At 45.0% G+C, this 24,114-nt stretch overlaps 2 protein-coding genes across 7 annotated transcripts in view; one reads left to right on the top strand and one right to left on the bottom strand.

The window, feature by feature from the left end:
- The window catches only part of frem1b (Fras1 related extracellular matrix 1b), a 26,443-nt gene extending 20,612 nt beyond the window's left edge, over nucleotides 1–5,831 (top strand). For all 4 annotated transcript variants that reach the window (XM_017432592.3, XM_037981297.1, XM_025009648.2 and 1 more), the window contains 10 exons: nucleotides 522–942; nucleotides 1,864–2,065; nucleotides 2,553–2,697; nucleotides 2,785–2,914; nucleotides 3,113–3,185; nucleotides 3,261–3,410; nucleotides 3,595–3,908; nucleotides 4,846–4,964; nucleotides 5,282–5,367; nucleotides 5,537–5,831. In XM_017432592.3, coding sequence (XP_017288081.1) covers nucleotides 522–942; nucleotides 1,864–2,065; nucleotides 2,553–2,697; nucleotides 2,785–2,914; nucleotides 3,113–3,185; nucleotides 3,261–3,410; nucleotides 3,595–3,908; nucleotides 4,846–4,964; nucleotides 5,282–5,367; nucleotides 5,537–5,691 — 1,795 coding nt within the window. In that variant the 3' untranslated portion in view covers nucleotides 5,692–5,831. The remainder of the gene's footprint in view (nucleotides 1–521; nucleotides 943–1,863; nucleotides 2,066–2,552; nucleotides 2,698–2,784; nucleotides 2,915–3,112; nucleotides 3,186–3,260; nucleotides 3,411–3,594; nucleotides 3,909–4,845; nucleotides 4,965–5,281; nucleotides 5,368–5,536) is intronic.
- A 4,511-nt stretch (nucleotides 5,832–10,342) lies between these two features.
- The window catches only part of sbf1 (SET binding factor 1), a 67,852-nt gene continuing 54,080 nt past the window's right edge, over nucleotides 10,343–24,114 (bottom strand). For 2 of the 3 annotated variants that reach the window (XM_017432568.3, XM_017432567.3), the window contains 17 exons: nucleotides 23,299–23,435; nucleotides 21,619–21,826; nucleotides 21,351–21,547; nucleotides 20,908–21,045; nucleotides 20,292–20,387; nucleotides 20,017–20,091; nucleotides 18,908–19,080; nucleotides 17,783–17,959; nucleotides 17,594–17,695; nucleotides 17,308–17,493; nucleotides 15,980–16,106; nucleotides 15,769–15,899; nucleotides 15,340–15,684; nucleotides 14,741–14,946; nucleotides 13,657–13,744; nucleotides 13,453–13,584; nucleotides 10,343–13,050 (listed from right to left, as the gene is read on the bottom strand). In XM_017432568.3, the coding sequence (XP_017288057.1) occupies nucleotides 12,949–13,050; nucleotides 13,453–13,584; nucleotides 13,657–13,744; nucleotides 14,741–14,946; nucleotides 15,340–15,684; nucleotides 15,769–15,899; nucleotides 15,980–16,106; nucleotides 17,308–17,493; nucleotides 17,594–17,695; nucleotides 17,783–17,959; nucleotides 18,908–19,080; nucleotides 20,017–20,091; nucleotides 20,292–20,387; nucleotides 20,908–21,045; nucleotides 21,351–21,547; nucleotides 21,619–21,826; nucleotides 23,299–23,435 (2,620 nt within the window). In that variant the 3' untranslated portion in view covers nucleotides 10,343–12,948. The remainder of the gene's footprint in view (nucleotides 13,051–13,452; nucleotides 13,585–13,656; nucleotides 13,745–14,740; nucleotides 14,947–15,339; nucleotides 15,685–15,768; nucleotides 15,900–15,979; nucleotides 16,107–17,307; nucleotides 17,494–17,593; nucleotides 17,696–17,782; nucleotides 17,960–18,907; nucleotides 19,081–20,016; nucleotides 20,092–20,291; nucleotides 20,388–20,907; nucleotides 21,046–21,350; nucleotides 21,548–21,618; nucleotides 21,827–23,298; nucleotides 23,436–24,114) is intronic. The other variant, XM_017432569.3, reaches the window with a different exon arrangement.

Here is a 24,114-nt window from a genome sequence, read left to right on the forward strand (position 1 = left end):
GGGGGGGGGGTAGTGTGAGGAGAACCCGGGTTTGTCACCCAGACCTGTGCTGCCCCGAACGGCTGGCTATCTGGCTCCAAAAAGATCTTTCAGATCACAGCCAAGACTGAGAGACAAACATCCAATCAGAGGCCAGTTCCTGTCAGAACTCTGGCAGCAGCATTTTGGATCAACTGAAGACTTTTTAAAGAGGTTTTGGACACCCAGATAATAAAGAATTACAATAGTACAGCCTAGATGTGATAAATGCGTGGAGCAGTTTTTCTGCATCGTTTTGAGACGAGATGTTTCTAATTTTAGTGATATTGCTCAATTGTAGGAAAGAATTTTTAATGTGGGGGTTTAAAGATATATCCTGATTCAAAAGAACACCAAGGTTCTGTACATTTGAACTGGAGGCCAAATTAATGCTAACAAGTCCCCAGTCTGAGAGAATGAGGGGTCGAGTATACACAAAACAGAAAGTTAGAGAAGTTAACTCATTTCTGATCGTTTAGATGATTTTTGTTTGTTTTCTGAAGTTTTATCGTCACAAACGGTGAGTCGTCCCTGAGCGGCACGCTTCTCTTCACCATCCAACATGGCGACCGTATCCCACCAACCCTGAACCGTAATGCCGGCCTCCAGCTGCAGGATGGTTCCACCGCCGCCATCACCTCCGACCTGCTGCAGCTCACCGACCCCGATACCGCTGCCACAAACCTGAGCTACATCATCACCCAGCTGCCCAGACACGGTCAGCTGCTGCTGAGGGGAGTCCTGCTCTCCTCACCACCTACATTTTTCCAGACCGATGTGGACCAGCTGAACCTGGCGTACCGACACATCCCGGGAAGCCCAGGACAAATCGACAAGTTCTACTTCCTGCCGAGCGACGGAAGCAACAGAGGATACCTGGAGTTCAGCCAGCTGAGGGCGGAGCCTGCAGTGTTTAACATCCAGGTGAGCATCAGCAGACATGTTACCATGTGACTGGGACTTTGATGAAGGGGCTCATCAGGGCTCTGTGATGCTGATGGGGTCCTCTCTGGTCTGGGAACACTTTGGGATCCTCCAGGGGGCACTGGAGAAACCCCTGGACCTGGTACCTCCCTGACCTGACCAGGGAGAAGAGGCAGAAGATGGAAGGAAGGAATATTTTGCTTTATTAATACAATTTATATAATTATTTTTATTTTTTCCTTTTTGCATCACTGAGAAATAATCTATTTGTCTTATTTTAAATTCATCATTCTGACCCGCAGGACTAAATCATCATTAAATTAAAGAAATAAGGGCTGGTTTTGTGTCTCTGCAGAAAAATCTGTAGAAAATCTGATAAATTTGTAAAATGGTTTTCAAAATAAAACCTTGGAGAACCTCAAAGATCACTCTCAGATCAGAGATTTTCAGCTTTTGTTAACATAAAGGACAAATATTTTTGTTTATCAGATCCAGGGGATCCCTAACTAGCAGTTAAATTTAAAATATTTTCTTATTTTCCCACTGAGCAGCACCAGAACTGAACAAAGACAAGTTCTCTGGTCTGTATCCAGTTCTGTGAGGTCAAAGGTTAGACTGTCTCCTACATGTGACATTAGTGACACCCAGTGGCCACAGAGCTGAACTGCAGCTGCTGGTTTTGAATCATCTTGTAATGAACCAGAACCACAGCTTAGAACTGGACGGTTCCACTGATGTTCAGGTGGTTCTGAGAGAACAGGAAGGAACCACTTTCAAAATAAAAGTTCTGGAAGTCCCAGAATCTCACAGAACTAAACACACACCTGGGTCTGGTATGAGACCCGGTCCTAATGTTGAGTCCTGATGGGTGAGTTCTGGTTCTGAACCCGGTCCTGTTCTCACTCTGTGTTCTGTGATCAGGTGGAGCAGGTGGACCGGACCCCTCCTAGTCTGACCAGCCTGCAGAGTCCCAGCACCGTGGTAGATCTTGGTTCCGGACGGTTTGGCATCTTCATCAGCAGCAGGAACCTGCAGGCCTCGGACCCCGACAGTTCAAAAGAACAGCTGGAGTTCTCCATCAGCAGACCGCCTCAGTTTGGTTACCTGGAGAACGCTGGCACAGGTAGACCCAAAGACCAGTTTCTGACCCATCAGAACTCTGTGTTCTGTTGTTTTGATGTTGAGGTGATAGTGACCCCTCCAAACTGGGTCAAATCTGGACCCAAAGCCCCTCAGGACATTAGAACATCTTGCAGACAAAACTATATTTTATAAGATTTTAAATTTTTATTCTATTTTATTTAAAGTATAAAAACGACAGGATTTTATTTCCTGTTTTTCTTTGAAAGTTTATTTTATCAGACAACTTAGCTTCAGCAGCTCACTGTGGTCCTCAGTGACCCTTTGTAGTCTTCTGTAGTCCTCTGTGGTCTTCTGTAGTCCTCTGTAGCCCTCTGTGGTCTTCTGTAGTCTTTTGTAGTGCTCCATGGTCCTCAGCAGTCTTTGTGGCCCTCAGAGGCCCTTTGTGGTTGACCCTCTGTGGCCCTCCATGGTTCTCTGTGGTTCTCTGTGGTGCTCAGCAGAACTGAACCTGCCCTCCTGCCTTGCAGGAGTCTCCATCAGAAGCCGTTTTACCCAGCGAGACCTGGATCTGAGGGACGTGGTCTTCGTCATCCCGACAGACCAAGAGATGGCGTCTGACAGCTTGGAGTTCCATCTCAGAGACCCGGCAGGAAACACTTCTCCTTCTCAGAGGTGGGGTTCTCCCGGGGTCATGTGATCTTTCCTGTTCTGCTCTGAAGTTCTCCTGTTAGACCTTGCTGATATCTGTATCTCCTGCAGACTGGATCTGTTCTGGTCCCGGGTCCAACTGTCAGCGAGCTGCTACAGAACCTGTGAGACCTCAGGGATGCTGCAGATCCAGATCCAACGAAGCGGAAAGAGCATGGACCCAGCCTACGTCTCCATCCAGGTGAGTCGTCCTCTGTGATCCAACCTCAGGTTCTCAAGGTCAGCTCACCTAATGGGTCATTGGTTCTGATCAGACAGAACTAGAAGAAACAGGTTCTGCTGTTTTTATTGTTGTGTTTGGAGCCTCAGAACCACATTGTTGCATAACCAAAACCCCAGATCCAAGCTGGTGAGTGGTTTTGTGTTCTGGTGAGTTCAGGTGGAGAACGGGTCGGCCAAAGCAGGCAGAGATTTCACCCACAGCTCAGCTGGTCTGCTCCAATTTGACCCAGGTGAGTTCTGTTCAACCTTTCTGACTGTTCTCCTAAGGGTTCTGCAGTCTGATTCTGTTCCTCTTGTCGGGTCAGGTGTGAATGTGAAGACCTGGAACATCTTCCTGGTTGACGATGGTCTGGAGGAAAACCACGAGACCTTTAGTGTTTTGCTGAAAACCCCTCAGAACTCGGTTCTAGGACAGAGAACGTCTGCAACCGTGGAGATCCTTGATCCCAGGGGAGGTAGTTCAGAATTTATAGAGGTTTTGGTACCTTCTGTGGAGATGTTGATCTAGTACTGGATCAGTACCTCGTTTTTAAGGTTCCTGCTGGTCCAGCTGCAGCCTATAGGGTTCATGTTCATGTAGAACCTACTTAGAACCTTTCAGGAATCTGATTGATTTAAACCTTGATCTCTATCTTACAGGAAGGTGTGATCCAGAAAGCCTGAAAGTGGAGGACCACCAGCCTCCTCCTGGTGGTCCTCGCCTCCCTGACCCCCATCAGCCAGAGGAGGAGGACGCTGTCACCGATGTTGAGGCTGAACTTCTGTGGGAGAACCAGCCCCACCCTCCCAGAGGAGACGTCCCAAACCGCCGGTTCTCCTTGGACTACAGAGAGGTGGAGCCACAGGACCAGTCAGCCCTCCACTATAGAGAGACCCACCTCCACAGGGGGGGTCAGCTGGGACCGACTTCTGAGAGTGATAGAGGTTCTGGGTCCAGAGGAGAAGGACAGAAGGTGAGTGTTCCTACTGATGCAACGACAGCTTGAGTAAATCTGTTGTTTCTGACAGAACAGTAGAACCTCACAGGAACCAGTGTCCACACTTAAGGAGGACCAGGCTTTCCTAAAATATGAGACAAAACCATAAACCGTCTGAAGGTTTTAGATTCTGTTTGTCCAGGTTCTGACTCATCAGGTTCTCATCTCATCTGAGGAGCTTCTCAGCTCCAACTGACAGCTTTAAACTGCAGTGAGGTGAACTCACGTGAAAACCACTCTCCCCCCCCTCACTTCAGAGGGTTGGTAGGGTCTTTGTTGCTCTCATCTAGACCATCTGTCAGTTGGAGCTGAGAAGCTCCTCAGATGAGATGAGAAACATCTTCAGAAATGATCCAGTTTGTTTTAAATCTCTTTGGTTCACCAGGAAGTTCTCAGTGCTTCCTCCTGCTCCTCCTGCTCCTGCTGCTCCTGCTGCTCCTGCTGCTCCTGCTGCTCCTGCTGCTCCTCCTGCTCCTCCTGCTCCTCCTGCTCCTCCTGCTCCATGACACCCGGAGGAGCAGGGACGAGTGGGTCGCCTCCTGCAGGAGGTACAGCAGGCTTACTTTTGTACTCAAACCTCAGAGTTAAACCATCAAACTGAAGTTTATTGGATTATGAAGAGTTCTGGTTCTGGTTGGAGCTAAACTAGTTCCAGCTTTTAAAAACCAGGACTTTCAGATCTTCAGATGAAGGAACTCAGTTCAGGTAAGTTTGCTTTTGTTGGTTCTGTCGGCTCAGGGGTTTGGGAAGTTTGGACATAGGAACCTGAACTAAATCACAGTTTGACTTGTTTCTTCCCAGAGCTTCTAAATGTTCCCTCAGATCAGCTGGGAGAACGTGTCCAGGGTGCAGAACCAGAACCACATGGACCTTCAGTAAAACCTTGTTTGTGCTCTGACCCGTGTTCTCTCAGACAGCCCGGTCCATTGGCAGCTCGTGTCCTGATGGTTGGACGTTCTACAGGAGACGCTGTTACATCATCAGTCCGTCTGTGGCCAGCTGGGCCAGCGCCGACAGAACCTGCTCTCAGCGGTAAGAACCCTGCCGTTCTGTTTGCTTCTGTTGGACTTCAACCATCATGTCAGAAAGTTAGTTGAGGGGGTGAGTTAATGCAGATAACCAGCTGGTTGAGGGGGTGAGTTAATCCAGATAACCAGCTGGTTAAGGGGGTGAGTTAATCCAGATAAAGGCTGGTCATTAGGGTTAGTTAATCCAGATAACCAGCTGGTTGTTAGGGTTAGTTAATTCATATAAAGGCTGGTTGTTAGGGTTAGTTAATCCAGATATGTTGAAGCTGCTCAGTCTTTCCTGGTTTCTGTGATGCTCATGGTTCTTCTCGTCTTCATCAGCTTCAACAGCAGCCTGAGCAGCGTTCGCTCCAGAAGAGACGTCAGCTGGATGTGGAGGTTCACGGGGAAGAAACCGTTCTGGATTGGTGAGTCAAATTCATCAAGAAAACAATAATTCTGTCTGCTAACAGCTTACATCTTGATCAGATAGAAATAGATTCCAGATCACGGATTCAGATTTGAGTTAAATGTGATGTAACAACATGGACTCCAGAGTTTTTCTGCTTTAAACCCTTCAGTTTGACTCTTGTTCAGGTCTGTCTGGAGGTCTGGACTCCTGGATGTGGGCTGATGGTTCTGCTGGCTCAGACTGCGTCCTGGTTGAAAACCCCAGAAGATGGATTCCTACAGACTGTTCACCTGAAACTCAGCATTCGTTCGTTTGCTCTTCTCCTCTTCAGACTCTTTGAGTTTACTGCTGCAGCCTGAGGAACAGCTCAGCTCTTTGTTAACCTTCAGACAGTGACGCTGCTCTGATGACAACATTTGTACCTTCATCGGGTGAACAGTACATGAGCTTCTATTAAAGAGTTTTCTCATATAAAGATAACATCAGGCTGAGGAGGAGTGAGAGTCTTTAATCAGAAATCAAACATCAGTTAATGTGTTAAACCATGTTATTATTGACGGAATGAAAACTAAAAGCACAGAAACAGTGAAAGTCCACCTGATGGTCCCACAGCTCGTAGAACCACCTTTAGCATCAATACCTTTGTTTCTAATTGTCTCGCCATGACCTTTGACCTTTAACTTGCTAACTGAGGCCTGTAGAGTCTGTAGATGGAGCTCATTTCTCTGAGCATGGTCTGACCTTTGGGGTGAATCGTGGGAAGATTGGCAGCTGTCGTAGATGTTTTTTTTAACTTTTTTTTACTTGTGACTCCTCTTCCTCTCTGTAGAATGATTTGAGGATCATGCCCTGACACGCAGAACTTAACGATGATGGGTCTCGTTTTTACTTTGAGGTCATTCTTATTGTGTTTTCATAGAAAGTCTTGCTGCTTGGAAACAAAATGTAAAGCAGTAAGAACTTTTACGCAGTGTTAAACAGGACTGATGATATTAGGAGAGAAATAATAAAGGACATCTGCATGCCAGGTGTGCAGCCATGTTTGATCATTACCCAGTGTTAGCTTTGTTAAATGAGTCTGGTGGTTTATTTGATGAAGAGTGAGGCAGACTGGGATCAGGACGGACACTGTTCTCCATCTTCCTGGTCTGCTCTGGTCTGAAGGGTTGCTTGTTACTGTCGGTTCTTTTGTTCTGTTCAAACTGGGGACCAGGATCTTCACGGCAGGTCCACTTTTCCTGCTTCTTGGCGCAAAGAGGCAACCCCTGGGCACATCTTGTTCTAGAAGTAGTTGTCATATTTGCTGTATCCTTTGATGTGCTGCAGTAACCACTGGCTCACCTGCTTCTTGTTCAGAAACATGTTCTTCATGTTGTTTGTGTAAGAACATTACAAGTCTGATGTTTTCAGACAGAAGAACTTCCTCATCATGAATCGCCTTCAAGATCCAAACTAGGTTTCATTTCACCAAACAGGAAACTAATAAATTCCTGCTTCTAACATCTCACACCTTAAAACTGTTTAAACAGATGACTGACGACACCAGGAAATAGTCGTTTGAACATAAAACAGAACATTTAATCACAGCAGAACGAAACAATATTATTCACCTGTAAATTCATTTAACCTGTCCAGGTGTGCCCCGCCTCTCACAGTGACTGCTGGAGATCAGCAGCAGCTCCCCACGACCCGGAGAGGAAAAAGGATGGATGGATGGAAATTCTTTCAAATCTGTGGAAGCTCATTTCCACAACTTTGACAAAAAACTCATTATGTTATAAATATGAGATTCTTTCTCAAAACAATGTCATAATTATGACTGAAAAACAGGAAATGTTCTTCCATAAAAAGAGAACCTGTCAGTGTGTTCAATCTGACCTTTAACCAACATGAAGTTTAAATAATTCATTTCATATCAAACCTAACCCTGTGTTGTTGGAAAAAACAGAGAAGTTTGGAGGAACCGAAACACAAAGTTCAGCCCAGTCCACTCTGCCGGCAGGAAGGTTAGGTATGAAAACTAAAAGTTAAAAAAGTCATTGAAATTTTAAAGACAGACTACTAAAGATTTTACAGTGACTGAAAACGTCCAACGCAACAATGACTGTTTGTTTGGGTTCTTCATACCTGCTGCCTGCTACATGGTGTGGGTTCTTCAGAATCAAACTGGGTTCTGTGTTCCTGCCGAGCCAGAATCTCCTAAAGAGAAGTTTGTCATGGCGCTGCGTTCACTTCCCTTGGGAAACAGCAGTATTCCAAAGGATGCCACACTCAGATCCACGGTTGGAGTTTTAAGTTTCTGTTCACTCAGCTGATTGGTTCTTCATTTATCAGCATCACCGACCCAGTTCGACCAATCAGAAGCTGAGTCTTTCTGACACTGAGGTTTCCTACAGGAAGCGAATGCATCATGCAGTTGGAGACAGGTCTGCTTCTTGGCGTTGTCATGTTTACTGCAGCAGTGGGAGGGGCCTAACAGAGGATTTTATGGTAACAGGCCCAATACCTGCAGGGGCCCACAGGTAACAGGCCCAATACTTACAGGGGCCCACATGTAGCAGGCACCGAACCTTCAGGGGCCCACATGTCTCCTCATCACTTCACTCTTACCTTTAACTCTCTGTGGTTCCACCGGAGTCTCCTTGGTCCTCAGGAAGCCCAAACATGGTTCCTCCATGTGCACCTGAATGCAAACCCACAGGAGGTCTAAGGCCAGGTCACCTTCAGCTGCTGACAAAATAATTCATGTTGGCGTTTAAACTCACCACCATTAGTTCCATCAGAGCGTGCTCCTGGAGCTGCTTCAGGCCCGACTGGAACAGACACGCAACAGTTACAAATCAGAACCAGAACCCAAAACCACACTGAACACAAACATAGAAAAACAACCATGAATAACATCTGAACTCAGCTCACAGATGGCGCCCCCTGCTGCTCGTTAGACATTGTTCGGTTCTCCTAGCTCTGCAGCTTGCTCAGGTGAATGTGTACCTGTCCCCTCACCTGGAAGTACACTGTGACCTCAGGGTTGGCAAGTCCTTTGTTCAGAGATTTGACCTTACACGGATGATGTTTCTGTAGCAGCTCCACCACTTGGAAAGACACAGGGACCTCTGCAGCTAGAGGCTGGAACTGCAGCTTCCTGCACACACAAAACACAAAAAGAGGAAAAACTGTCCCATAATTCTCCAGCTGACATTAAGGATTCTTGTTACTGATAACGTTTCAGATGGAGACAGGTTTGTTGGTCCCCTTCCGCATTAACAAAGGAAAAACACAACTCTCTTTGGACTAATTTGAAAGTGACAACCCTCGTTGTTTATACCATATTTAACACAATTCAGACAAATGAAAAAGACACCAACAACATGGTAACCTTAATTTAATGTTTTGTAGCAGCACCTTTTGCAGTGATCACTGCCAACAAGTGATTTCTGTCCCTCTTTCTGAGACGTCTTCACCTGTCCTCAGGTATTTTGTCCCACTCCTCATGAACAAACTGCTCCAGCTGTCTCAGGTTTGAAGGGCTCCTTCTCCAGATGTTTCAGCTCCTTCCACAGATGTTTACCAGGATTTAGATCAGGGCTCAGAAGGACACTTCAGATTGGTCCAATGTTTGGTTCTGAGCCGTTCTTGGTGTTTTTAGCTGTGAGTTTTGGGTCATTATCCTGTTGGAGGACCAATGATCTGTGACTGAACAACCTTTCTGACTCTGAGCAGCACATTTAACTCCAGAAAGCCTTGATAGTCTTGAGATTTCATTGGACCCTGAACAGATTCAGGACCCCTGTGTCAGAAGCAGCACAGCAGAACCAGAACAGAACCGAGCCTCCTCCATGTTTCTCTGTAGCTACAGTCTTCTCAGAGCTGAGGGGACTTGTCAAAAAGCTCCAGTTTTGTCTCATTTGTCTAAAGGACATTTTCCCAGAAGCTTTGAGGCTTGTCATTATGTATTTTGGCAAATTCCAGTCACATTTTTTATGATTTGGTTTTCTTCGTTTTTAGCACAAACAGACTGATGCTGTGATCTGTCACTGATGACCCTTGACCTTGGAGTTCACCTTTAATCTCTTTGGAAGTTGTTCTGGACTCTTTAGTTACCGTATTTATCATCTGTCTCTTCAGTTTGTCACCAGTTGTCCTCTAGTGTCCATGTCCAGGAAGGTTGTCTCCAGTCCTGTGGACCTTAACCTTCTGAAGAATCTGAGCAGCTGGTTGGAGATGGTCTTATAGTCTTTACCTTTAACATGCTGCTCAATCATTGTCTCTCTGAGCTCCTGAGACAGCTCTGTCCTCAGCTCTCTGTGCTCCATGTTCAGTGTGTTACACACCATGATGCCAAACAGCCCTGTGACTACCTGTCGCCCTTAAAACAGACAGACTGACTGATTGAAGACAGCTGTGATGCTGATTTCAGGACAGTGACCTTTGTGTGTTTTTCATTTTTTAACAGAAGATATAAACATCTTTTTTGTGTATGTATGTAAAATGTGAAAGTGGTGAAACAGACACTACACACATTTCAACCCATAGTATTTATTTAGATTCTAAAAAAACTATACTGACATGGTTGATAACAAAACCTGGCTCTAAAGGTCATTTAAAAAAAAAAAGATGTTAAAGTGGGAATAATTTAGTTGTATGTCGTTTGAGGGTTAACGCAGATGAGTAAACTAGAGTGGAAAAAAAAGTCCTTTTGGTTCTGACTGAATGTAGCCTGCAGTGAGTGTTTCCACAGGCGGGTTCTGCCAAAGAGTTCAAAGATGACTGGAAGCAAGCTCAACGTCAGTGGGACTTTTGGTTTGGATCAGATTAGGACTTCAAGCAAACTGTCTTCAAGGTGCCAATGAGAATGCACATTTAGTTCTAGTTTTCAGCAATAAACACTCTGATGACACGTTCCTCGAGCTGCTGCAGTTGGGACATCTTTTTTAGAAGCAACGTGGATTTCATGTCGAGAAATGCACCACTTTAAAAAACAATGAAGTACATTTTTTTAAATGGACAAAACTCAGTTCTTGTAATGAAGTCCCCCCCCCCAAAAAAAAAAAAAAACCCACTAAACCCATTTATTTGTTTTATAATTGAACTCCATGCAGAACCCGGCACCGGGAAATGTTCCTGTTTTTGAGTTTTTGGGAACCGTAGATGCTTCCTTTTCCACTAACATTTGACCAACAGCTGATATAAAGGACAATTTTATACAAAAAAAAAATAAATAAAAACAAAACAGTGGTTTACTTGTAAGTTTTCCACAAAAACAAACAAAAAAAGAAACCAAACAAATTAGTCACATTAATACAGAAATAAATGGCACCTTGAATTCCTAATTTAAGAAGAACGTGATGCTCGGGGAGCTTTCTTTACTGAGGAGACACGTTAAATAAATTACTACCATAAATGTTACATACAAATCTGGAGTAGTATATACAAAGGAGTTATTAGACACAAAAATCTACAGTTTCCACTTTTATTTTCAAAGTGTATTTTACATCGTAGGTGTTGTGTTAAAAAAGGGGGGGCAAGTTTCCAATATGGTTCCTCTAACAGCCGGAGAACACTGGGTTCTTGTTCCCCCTCTGAGCTCAGGGGTCTGCAGCCTGCGGCCCGTTGTAGCCGTGACCAAAAAACAAGTCTTAGGAGTTAGAACTGCAATGATGAGGAGCTAACGTTGCTCTGTTCAGCCCTTCGTTCATTTAACTTCCAGTTATGAGTCGACTTTCTCTGAAAGCCACAAAATTGAACATTTAAACATGAATACAGTCAGGAATTCATTGTCCGGTTGTTATTGTTTGAGTTTTGTCTTCTTTCTTTAATGTAAAATGTCTGATAAATGTTCAGTTTTTTTAACTTTAACTTGCTCTGTGGAGAAAAAAAAAATTGAGGAAGGTTTGTTTGTTTTTCCAGTTTAGATTAATGGGCCAAAGAGTTGAAATTCTGTCAAAATAAAAACAACATGATAGCCGTTCAATAGAGAAAGTAAAATTGAAGGTTTAGGAAAAGTTTTTTTATCAGGACTAAATAGGAGAAGAAGAACGCCGCTGTGCTCATGAACCTGACTATATTTGCTCCATTTTTTATAGTTTTTTTGGTTACCTATAATATACCTTGCAGTATTTTTATTTTAAAAGTTTAAGGTGCAGTTTCTTCCTCCCTTTGCAACGGAGCTCATACAGCTGGAATCAATCCTTCACAATAAGAGACTCGGACATGTTTAGTGATGAGCGGTGACTTATAAAAAAAAAAAAACACTAAACGTCTTCAGGAAAACTCATAGTGCAACCTAAACTACCAGGAATATAAGTGGGTTTGAGACTCTTATTGTGAAGGATTGAGATGCATTTCTGTCAATATTAATTAAACTTTATTCTTGATACAAACAAAATAAAACTTCCTCAGTTTTTTTTTTAATCGGCCCATTGTAAATTTCAGAATGTAACAAACTAGTTTTTCCACATGTAGTATTTATACAGATGCATCATTGCTTTAACCTTCCAGTAGGTTTTGTGGCTCTGGATATGTTTTATTTTGTAGGGGAAAGGGGCAGTAAAGGCTGCAGACCCGCAGACCCCCACCTCCACGCGGTCCAGCTCCTGGTCTCCGGGGCTGTTTGACAGGTGAGGCCGATGGCCGCAGAAGATACTTTCGACTGGAGAAACTCTTAAAAACGATTTGTGACACGCTGTAGAAGTGGAAGTTAGCACGTGCAAATCAACCCTGGCCTAACCAAAATACTACTCGGGTAAAAGAGGGGAGGGGAAACTTAAAATACCAGAATTTACCTTTTTTTTACAGCTCGTTTCAACAAATACTGTCTGACACATCCCATAATATCACCGCTCGGTCTCCGTTGCCCGCCTTTCTGACCTCTAATGAGATGCTTTTATAAACATTACACAAAGCCCATCCTTTTCCCTTCAGCATCCCTGAAAGAACTGCGTCTGGATGATAGTGGTTGTTGACGGCGGGGGTGGAGGGGAGTTTTGTTTTTTGTAAACACTTTGAACACAGAGTGGATGTCTCCCACAGTTTGATTCATGGCTTTCACAGTATGTCGCCGCCCTAAGAGGACAGCTGAAAGAGCGCTTCATTTCTGCCCGGCACAAATTTCTGATTGTGGGAGGAAAAAAAAAAAGAAGAAAAAAAAAAAATTCCTTCATGAACCGTTACAGACCTCTGCAGTCACAGCAACGTGGAAATGGATGTGAGAGCAGAGGACTGGAAGAAGAGTGCATTGGGTGGGGGGCAGTTTTGATGCAGCACCTCCGTCGTGTGGGGGTGGGGTTAGTCACAGGAGGAGCAGGTGGAGGTGGGGCTGGAAGGATCTTCGTGCTGCGGGACGTCTCGGAAATGCTCCAATCTGCTTTGTGCTCAGATTGTTGGGGGAGGATCATTTATTTTAATTTTTTTTTAATTTTTCATATTTTATAACAAAAGAAGCTGTAAGAACGTAACATAAAATGATTAGTTCAACACTAGTGAACAGAACAGAGTGGTGAAAGGCCCCTTCCTCTCCTCTCCCTGCAGCAGCACAGTCTGTTCCTTCCTCTGACGTCCATTTGTTTTGTGTTTTTTTTTGGGAGAGTCCGCCTTGTCTTTATGTCTCGTCTGACAGGCAGCTCTGAATACTGTCCATCCACAGCTGGCCGTTCGTTCCATCCTGGGCGCAGAAGTTGTACACTCGCCTGGTCGTCTTCAGCTGAAACGGAGAAAAGAAGAACATAAAAACCGGGACTTCGTTCTGATCCCTGGAACTCCTTCATATCGACACAAGTCGAGATGGAGAGCGTCTGAACAGCAGATTCTTGGACTGACTGGAGGTTTCGGGTTGCTGGGACCACCGTGTTTCACAGTTTTCACTCCACCAGGCTGTTTTGTTATATTATCCTCTTGCATGGGTCGCCACAGAGAGCGAACTCTTATGAAAGATTTGGTAATTGTTTTACGCCGGAGGCCTCCACCTGGGCTCGAACCTGCAGCCTCAGGATCATGAGGCCGTGGGACTCACCGCCGTTCCACTGCACCACTGTATTATTTATGAGTACCAACAAACTGAGGGTAATGAGGAAACTAAAGATTGCAAAAATGCTTGTGAACCCACATCAAAGAAGGCTTTCTCCTCGATGTTTTTGGGCGCTCCTAAGGCGGGCGTTCCCGCGGTGATTGTCTCGACTTCACACAGGTCGATCACCCCTTTACACTCCTTGTCCTGCCTGTAGTCGTAGTATCTCAGCTGCAGACAGAAACGGGGTTAGACACAAACCACAATGTAATGCAGGTTTACGCTTTGGCTCGAAACTCTTACCTGATGTTTTGTTTTATCCAGAACAAACCACCGTGGTCTCCATGGCTTCAACAAAGCTCCTTTCTTATACAGAACACCTTCAAAACTCCTGGTGGGACACAGGAAAGAGAAGGTTGGGAGTAGTTTCAGATCTTAGACTGGGCCTTGTGACAGGATTCCTACACAGTAACAATTTTTAGATCAATTTGTGCCAACAGGACACTCGAACCTTTACTGAGTTTCTACACTGCTGCAGTTTTATTATCTATGCACGTGTAGTGGATATACTAAAGGTTTTAAAATTAAGGGCTTTGCAATGCATGTTGGGAGGATAAACAATTACCTATGACTTCAATAAATACCGCTTTGCGTTAATTCAACTTTTGAGAAAATATTACATGTTTAAAAAAACAAAACAAAACCACCCCCACCAGTTTACAATCAGAACCTTCCAAAGTTTTGTCATATCAAAATGAAATCTATTTGAATAGTTTCTAAATACCAATTAGGTCATCATATATTGTATGTTTATTTGACAGACACACACTCTGGGATTGAAGACAAAAAATATTTTGACTGAATTTATTTTTTCCTGAGTATGGGTCTCTTCGCAGACTGTCCACATGTGAGGAGGACATACTCTAACCATTGTCCCAACAGAGACACGTCACACGGCTTACTGGAACCTCCTTATCTATGCTACAACTGTTTTTTTTGTTTGCTTGTTTTTTTAAGTCAATTCCAGCTCTTCTTCCTTATCCAGGCTTGGGATTGACCAAAGTGACCCAAAAGAGAAACTCTTGATTTCTTTTAGACAGAGAAAAATTTAATATAGCAACAAGGTCTCTAAGCTGGCAACACTGCCCGCACCAGGATCCGCCCTGCTCTGCTCTGATTGGCTAAAACCTTGGCTTAGGTTTGCTTTATTTGTTGAAAGCAGCGTCAGATTAATCCTTGTATCATAATTAGATTGGATGGCTTTAACAGCACCACAACAAGAAACCCGTCCCCTCCACTTCTCATTTGTACAGATGACAGAAATCCGTTGTGGCGACGAAGAACCTTAGTCCCTGCACACCTGTCCTCAGCAGGGACAGACACATACCTGTTCTCGCTCTCAGTGCTCTGGAACTGGCTGTAGAACGTGCTGGTACTCTGCCGACTCGTGACGGGCGTGGACGTGGCACGGGCCTCGCAGTCCAGACCCAGATTTATTGAGGATCTGACGCCGCTCTCCTGGAGGCAGACACCCTGGGAGCGCCGCTGGTGGCCGAGGTTAGACGACATCAGCAGGGAGCTGGAGAACGATGGCTGGAGGGGGGTAGAGACACACACAGAAGATGATCAGTGAGGTCAGTGGCCGCCAAGGCAGAAACAAAACTGTCTGAAGTGGGTCCGATGAGGATGAAGGTGGCCAAGAACACAGCCGCACGGCTCGCTGCTCACAAACACTGCAGGTGCAGCTGAAACTTTTTGACAGACGGCTAACCTCCAACAGCTGCAGTTAAGTGAGATACTACCTTTAGCAAACAGAAAAAGGACTATAACTTGAATTTTGACTCAATATGTTTAAAAATGACTGACGTGCTAGTAGCTGAGAGTCGTCTGTATGGCATGCTTCGAGGGTCACACGTCATCTTTTCAAAAAGTTCTGACATACAATCAAATTTCTCTGTGGGTGACCAAAGTCCACCTTTGTCTCACCTTGCTTTCCAGTTTGGTCTCCGTCCTCTGTGTGGTCTTAATTTTGTCCCACGTGTCCTTCCACTTGTCTGAAGTCTGGCCCAGTTCGGCCTCCAGACTCTGCAGGTCCTGCAGCAGCTTGGTGATGGCGTCGGGCAGCACCTTGTTCATGTTGTCGTAGCACGGCCACACCGTGTGCCGCTGGGATTTGGGGGCGCTGGTGTCCGGCTTCTCTGCCATCTCCTCCGCCTCGCGCTCCTGCCGGCCCTTCAGCTCCCAGTCGTACGACGGCCCCTCGGACAGAGTCTCTTCCAGGAAGAAGTCCCACACCTTCAGATTGGAGATGAAGGTGTACGGCCGGAGCACCTGGAAGATAAAACGATTGTTTCGCCTTCCTGTCCTCTCAGCTTTTAAAGGCTTTAGTCCAAACAGAAGAGAAGCTGCTCTTACCTCCTCGTCCTCGGGAGAAAACATGTAGTTGTAGAAGATGGGAGTCTTCTTGTTGAGTCTGTCAACGTAGTCCCACACGGACTTCCACACCTGGGGATTCTTCCTGTCCGCCTTCTCCTCGTACAGCACGCCTGTAACAACAGAGGCGTCAGCGACACCCAACTCTGCACTGAAAGCTTAGCTCCCCCACCGAACGACGGCTGCTGCTCACCCAGCTCGATGCGGTCGTAGTCCGAGTCCAGCAGGAAGGTGCGGAAGCGGTTGGACACGTAGTGGTAGGCCAGGAACTTCAGGTAGTACTGACTGAACTCAAACTCCATAGGGAACTGGAGGTGGATCTGATGGGACACATTAACACGGCTCAGAGTTGTTTTTATGCTGAGAAATGATGTTGCAGCTGTTTTGGTCAAACCTTGTGAATGACATTATTTACATGCAGTATCATGAGATCTGTTAGCATGCAGAGTATCTGTTGTGAAAAACTCTCAGCCACATCAAATTTGAGCTCAATATTTGCAAATTTGACTCAATTATAGACATTTCTGTGTTTGCTAAGATTGCTTAGCTGCGGCGGCCACCTTGAATGGGGTTAACTTTAAACGCTAATCAGTTGTAGATGTTTATCTAACGACTATTTCCTGAGAGGTCAATTGAAATCCCTCCAGCGGTTCAGACACACGAACACACAGACAAAAACATCATCACAAAGAGCAGGAAATAACATCTGAGTAATGTGTAAACACAAAGCATGGACAACGTGCAGCACTTCCAGAAAGAGGAAGGAAAAAGTCCAGCTGAACTTCCTGCTCAGGTGCTTTTAGACGTTTTAAAGGGAGCACGTCATGGTGGAATAACTAGTTAACTCCATGCTTACAAGAACATGTTATCAGCTCTTATCAGCTCCACAAGATGCAAACACGTGGCAAACTAAACCACAGCACCAGATCAACTTATTTATATTATCATCATTTATAATACATAAATGCCTACTGAGGAGAAAACTTCTTCTCTGCTGCTCTGCTCTTTGAGAGCCCGACAAGCTGATGTCAGTTTATTAGCCTCTGTAGAAAGCATGCAGTTATAGGATGTAGATATTCCACCTGCTAACATGCTAGCTGTCGTAGCTTGTTGCAAACGTTTGTTTCAAAACAGCGCTACTTTAAAGAGAGATGATGAGAGTTGCTCCTCTGGTAGACGAGCCGTAACTGACTGATAAAATGTACGACCAGCAGACATTTATTTATTTATTTGTTTTTAAACAAGCTCCAAAGTTTAGGGAAACTGGCTACTATGAATGGAAAACAATTTAGAGCAGCAGGTCCGGTGACAGATGTGGTTAATAATAATAACAAAAAAGTTCCATCTCTTATCTTGTTTTAAGCTATTTAAACTATATAAACAGGATGGTTTAAATTTGTGGTTTTAATAGAGCCTCTTCTTTGATTTCTGGCGATATACTTAACTCCATTATACACATCACGATATAAACAACTACAGAGGGGATTCTGACCCAGCTGACCCGGGAACAGCAGAACTCACCTGGTGGACGCAGTCGAGGAACTGCAGGAAGATGGGGGTGAAGCCGCTGCTCTGGCTGCCCAGCGTCTGAGCTCCGCGGTGGCTGAACCTGTGGCCGAACGACAGCCACTCCTTCTCCACCAGCAGCCGGAAGCCATCAAAGGTCCTGTAGTAGGGGTCACACAGCAGCTGCACCAGGGACACCACCTGCGCACACACAGAAACAAGCTCCGCTCGTCACCGCTCGTCTCCGCGGCCGGCGCCGTCTTACATTCAACCCCGGCCGGTTTCTGCCCTTCAGTCCAACCTGTGTGGTGACGTCCCAGCCGTCCTCGAGGCTGACCATGACTGACGAGCCCGTGTCCAGAAGCTCCACCACCAGCACCGACACCTGCAGCACCCTGTGCAGCTGGATACACGCGTGGACACAGGGTCACGTAAAAAGAGAGTTTCGTTTTTTTCAGATATTAACAGACGAATGAAGACCAGCACTGACCAGGGGCATCCATTCCGAGTCCTCCAGGAGGCGCAGGAAGCTCGTGCTGGGGTCACAGTTCGGCGAGCTCGGCACACAGGCTTTCACCAGCTTCTTGAAGCTGTTCTTCACCTGCCGCACGTCACACACCTCGATGGGGATCACCTCCCACTGCTGGAACGAGTCCTGCTTTCCTCCCTGACAGCAGCACAGCAGTCCGATCAGGACACCTCAGAGCAGATTGAATCAGCTAGCTTATTTAATTACAGCTCAACTACAGCTAACCCTCAACTCAGGTAATCAATAACATCCGGATTACGTGGTAAAATCAGCGATGTAGACACTCTGGTGTCTACATCACAGATAAAGACAATCCTTTAAAGTATTTTTTTGTTTGTTTTGTTCTTTTACTTTGAAACAAACTGTGGCAAAATGTCATGATTTATTTAAATATGAAACCAAATTTACACATTTTTTTTTTAAGTCCGGGTTGATGTTAATATAAGATCAGCATAAAGCAGCGGTTCTCAAGCTGTGGGGTCCGACCCCTGAGGGGGGGCATGGGGTCATTACGGGGTGTGTGTGTGTGAGACCGCTCCTTTTTTATTTTAGAAGCTAAAAACTGCAAGCAGGATAATGTTTAGATGTTGTTTTCACTCTTATGAAAACTTGTGATCAGATGTGTTGTTTTTTTTTAATGGCAGTGTAGAGGATGAATTCCCATCCTCTTAAAGCTGTGCGCCACAATCATGACATCATATGAGCTTTCTTATAGGCATGAATTAACTAATTACAGCTAAATGTGTTAGGCACATGAACATACAGCAGCAAGATAGGAGCTACATGAATCAACATCTGAAATAAATTGTTTTGTTTGTTTTTTTAACCAACAATAAACTTCTAGTTATTTATCAGACATTTTAGAGCATTATGATTCAAATTTAGGACCTACGTGATGCCTTTCATTCAAATTTAATCCAAAATCATTCAAAAAAACAAATTTAAGACATTACAAAATTTTAGGACCTAAATTCTATTTAAACTTTGATTTAGTTTGTCACTAAGAAAGTAAAGTGTGAATCAATAAACGGTCCAGGAGTGATCTGGCGATGAAGCCCGTCCACATGCAGTGTTTGGCGGCGTCACCTTGAGCTGGGCCTTGTCCCCGATGATGTAGAGGTAGGCTTTCTGCTGACGGAGGAACAGCTGGTCGCTCGGCCCCCCGTTGGGCTGCGGCGACTCTTTCCCGGCCAGCCGCGTCCCCACGTCTGGGTTGTAGGCACTTAGACGCCCGCTGCCCCGGATGCTGCCCCATTTCCCTGCGACGCGCACACACAAACACAGACGCACCCAAAACAAATCAAAAAATCAGGACGTAAACACGGCATCAGCAAACCTCACGCTGAGGGACAAAAAAACAGATCCATCGAGTTTATTAGGGCCCATTAATGTTAAAGGGATAGTCCACTCAAAACTAAAGTGATGTTCTGTCTAATAGTTCTCAATAGTTAGTAGTTTATCAGTGCTTCTTCACACTCCTCTAGGAGTGACGAGGTACTATTGAGAACTTTTAGACAGAACATCACCTCAGAGTTGACTGGACTGTCTCTTTAGGCTGGAATGAGCCTTGTAACGTCAGCACGTCGGTCACATCAGCAGACAGACTGGTAAACAGACCCCCGGTCCGTTTCGCTACGCCTACCTACTACATTGAGATGATTGGTGTTGACATTCAGCAGAAGGAAAGAATCAAACAGAGAAACACCCAACGGGACATCAGGCAACCCGGCTGCAGCAGCAGCATGCACGCGACAATATACACAAGCAGTAACATCAGAACATTAGTCTGCAGAGACAGCACCCTTCCGAAGATGGGGCCGAGTAGGGCTGCACAATATTTTGCTGATTTATCGTCACCACAGTATCACAGTATCAGCGAGGGCAATCTCAATACTGCAAAGACTGCTTGGCCTGAAATAAATCAAAGACTATTATATTTCAAGCCCCATGCATTCATGTTCTGCATGCTAATAACATATTAGATCAATCCAACACCTGGTTTAGATGACAGAAGAGAAAAGAGTGAGGAAAATGTGAATTTATCACATTTGATATTGTCACTGCAGTATTAAAGAATAATTTTTTTTTTATATATCGTGCAGCCCTAATGCCAAACACACTGAAGTTACTTTTGAAGAGATCTGATTGGTTAGACAAGAGGGAAGGAAAGAGTTGGGGGGCGTGGCCTACTGTACCTCTAGGAGGGTTCTTGGCCTTGCCAGACACTTTGGACTGAGAGAGGGAGGTGACTTTCGCCTTTTGACCCAGAGCTGAGGTCAAATGACAGAGACGGCTCGTTACCCAACAGCTTTTACACAACAAAAAGGGTTCATTTAACTCGCTCACTCCCAACAAACACAGAGAGCATTCACCGATTCCTCACCCACCATGCTCGGTCCTAAAAAACAATAACTATGGGACTCGCGCATCGCTGCGAAACCAAGACGTCTACAGTCTCTAATCAACTCACCTCCTCTGCTGAAGGTTCCAGGAACATCCTCCTTGTTGCCCAACACCTGCTTCATCAGATCCCCGATCTTGGGCTGGCGCAGCTTGTCCGACGAATCTGAGGACAGAGGAATCAATCAGGTGTGTGCTCCTGAGACCCTGAGCCGTCAGACTGGTCTAAAGCCGGGAAGCCGCAGCTTTTGGAGGCTAGTTGGCGATTCAGACTTGATTAATTCTGAGTGTTTGTGGCCGAGTCATGCGGCCGGGTTTCAATGACCATGCAGCCGCCCACACGTTTGTTTTAATTTAATGGAAGATAAAAAAGTTTTTAATAATTTTTATTTATCGTCAGCGTCGTCAGACCTGAACATTTGAGGGCTTTAGCTCTGACTGTTTCCTGTCATACAGTTTCATGAGGACAGAAGAAATTTAAAAACACTAATTCTATTTAAATCAGGCATTAAGTTCTTGAAATATCCATTATGTTTGCCTACAAACACAAGCAGGGGGAACATGCTTGAGCCATTCTGGACTCTGCTTCTTGAATGCCGTTCGAAGGTTTGTTGCCAGTAGTTGCAGCCCAGTGAGATACTGGATTAACAGCACCACGTTCTGTGTGTGTGTGTGTGTGTACTAACCAGAAGTGTTCATATGTGTGGATGTGAAGCCGCTCAGTGTGTTCCTGCCGCTGCTCTCGCTGTAGGATGGCATGGAGCTGATGATGGCTTGTAGGTATTTCTCCTGCTCCAGGCTGGGCGAGTCTGCCTGAGACGGCACTGCTCAAAAAAACCCAAACAAAACAATCAAACTCTCATGTTGAGCTAACTAACTCGTTTGTTCAAATTCAAGACGTAGAACAGGTCAATTTTAGGGTTGTAGCAACAGAAACTCTTTTTTATTGTGTGTGAAATAAAAAGTGTAGTTATTTCTACATATTAAGAAGATTTCCAAGCAAAACTTTATTCCTGTGAAGTCCTGAACACAAACGTAACCTCTGTGAGGAATATGAAGAGACCAGCACGAGAAATAATCCCATTCCCTGTCCCATAAAGAGTCGGCCTGACAAAGACGAGTGATCTACCTGCAGTGGGAGCGTTAGGGGACTTGAAGAAGCTCACGACCCCTTTGGCATGAAGACCTGCCGAACGTAGCAGGACGGCCTTGGTTCGCGAATGCCTCCAGCACACGACGGGGAAGCGGTTCTGCCGATAGCAGCGGCAGATCCGATGGATGGTAGAGTCCGGGATGTTCTGGGGCACGATCAGCAGGCCGGGGTAGCTGGAACAGAGAGCGGTCGGAGCGTTAGCCTCCTCCCAGATTTCTGCGGACTTCCCCGTCGAGCTTCCTACCTTCTGCAGACGGTGTACATGCGATTGATGGTGGAGATCCTGAAGGGCTCGTTGTTCGAACGGGTCAGGCTGTTGCTGAGCGTACCCAGACCGAGACGCTGGTAGTCACGACAGCAGGCACGCTCCACGACGTTGCTCATCGTCTGTCTGTCTGAAGAGCGAATGGTGGAGGAGAGGGTGAGGGCACTTTGATCCACTTCCTCTGACACTGTGGTGGGGGGAGGACACAGAGAACCTCACAGCATGTTTTCAAATCAGAACCTACTTTTTACAGCTCAAATACTAGGGATGCACCAACACTACAAGCTCTTACATTCGATCACCTGCCAATCCCAATTATAGTCGTGGCGTACTAATAAACGCAATGACGCTTGTTACAACTGCTTTAAAAATGCGTTTCAGAAGAGCTTACTTTTGTGTCAACTCCTCAAAGAGAGCAGGACAGCAAAGGTCTTCCCAAAGCTTCCCACCGGTGAGGAAGGATTGCTGGGAAGGTCATGCTCAGATCTGTACGTATTTCCCAGGGTCCTCCTCTGCTCAATGACAGACTGGAGCCCTTTTCCCACCATTACTAGCAAAGCATTTGAACTTTTTTAAATGCTTTCTAAACCTGTATGCTGAAAGTGTCACCAACTGGTAAGCAGCGTGGATCGGGACAGCCAACTTACAAGAAATCTCCACATCAACATTGCTGCTCCTTTTACCACCTGTACTGCTCAACAGCGCTGCTTTAAAGTAGTATCAGCTACTGTGGTGTCAGAACACTTTCAGGAGTACAGGCACATGGTGCTGGACGTGTTGGTGCATCCCTATACAAGACAGATACAACCAGGCATAATGACAAACTAACCAGTCCTCATTCAGTCAAGGACAACCATGATATCAGCAACAGACGGCTCAGATCAGATCAGCTTTGTGCTGGTATGCTGTGTTTGGCCTCATGTGTTAAAAGGACATTGTTACGGAAATCTTGCAGATCACTCAGATGAAACTTCCCCAACCTTGGTCGTGCTGCCATGTTCTGTTCAGAGAGAAGAGGCTTTCGTTCCGCAGCTCTTCTAAACAAGCCGTTGTTGGTCTTTTGATTGTCCCGTCATGAACTTTGACCTTGAAGCTTTTGCAAAAAATTTGTGGAAATTCTCCGATATCACTGTTGATCAGGGTTCCTGCACATTTTCTATCAAGAAATTCCAGACCAAAACTTTCAGGTTTTTAAAATAACCCCCCAGTTAAAGTATCTGTAATTTCACTGTTTGGACAACGAGGCTGTTTTACCTGCATACCTAAGTAAAATTATTGCATGTGGTAAGATGCTTTACAATCCATCTTGGAAGGAAAAATATCTACCTACTACTACAACAGATGTCTAATACTACATGTAGAAGGCCTAGTTAAATTCTTTTGGGCAGAGTTTTACAAAATCTGCAAATCTGACTAAATTCTATATCAAGACTTATATAGAAAACAAAATTAAAAATGAATACATTCTTTATATCATGACTGTATGTACTAAAACATAAAAAAGTTCCAGTTTTTAGTTGAAGCTAAAAGATTTTAGAAGTTGAGGTTTAAACATTTTAGTGAAGAGTTTAATGAGCAGTAATCAGAAGGAGTCACTTTACTTTGGTAGATAATAGTTAAATAACCTAATACTCCAACAAACTGGAGTTTGTTCGATACCTGAGATTTCATCCTCGTCCAGCTCTGACTGGAAGCTGCTCCGGTTCTCCCAGTTGGGGGGAGAGTACTTCTTCCTGGTCACGTACTGCCGGTTGATGGTTCTCTTGGCACTTTTCATCAGGTTCTTAGAAAGCGTTCTGAAGAAGATCACAGAAAACATTTTTCGCTACAGATCAGCTTTATCAACAATCAGGGTGGGACGTTTGAACGATTCCATGGTAAGATCCTGCTAGTATTCAGAATGTGTGTTGGGGATCACTCTCAGCTACTACCACACCAGATTTTAGGTTAATATCTGTAAAACGGACTGAGTTAGAGCCATGTTTGTGTTTGTAAGGTCAGCTGGAAGGTCATTCATTGTGAATTAGGTTGACTCCAAAAGTTATTCAGTTGTAGATGTACATCCACTGATTGCTTTTTGATTCAAATTCATCCAGCGGTTTCACAAGATTCGTTTCTTGCTAACAGACACTCAAACACAAGCAAAAACAGCCTTTTCTTTTTGGTGGCTGGCAAGAAGAAGGAAGAGGAGAATGAAAGGAAGGAGGACGAGAAGAATAGGAAGGAGAAGAAGAGTAAGTAATAAGAATAAGCACTGCTCCATACTTCGTAAGAAGTCAGGAAATCATCTCTCACTGACGTGGTTGCGTGATGAAAATTGCGTCATTTTGTTCTCGTAGCTTCAGCTGCCCCCTCTCGACACAAAGTCTGAGCTGAACCTTTTCTCTCACAGGTTTGTGCCAAGTATGGTGTGATTGGTCAGAAGTTGTTTAAGTGGAAAAGCCAGTGAGCTTTAATGGAGTCATTTCGCTTCTA

Source organism: Kryptolebias marmoratus, linkage group LG18 (genome assembly GCF_001649575.2).
Source record: "Kryptolebias marmoratus isolate JLee-2015 linkage group LG18, ASM164957v2, whole genome shotgun sequence".
NCBI lineage: Eukaryota > Metazoa > Chordata > Actinopteri > Cyprinodontiformes > Rivulidae > Kryptolebias > Kryptolebias marmoratus.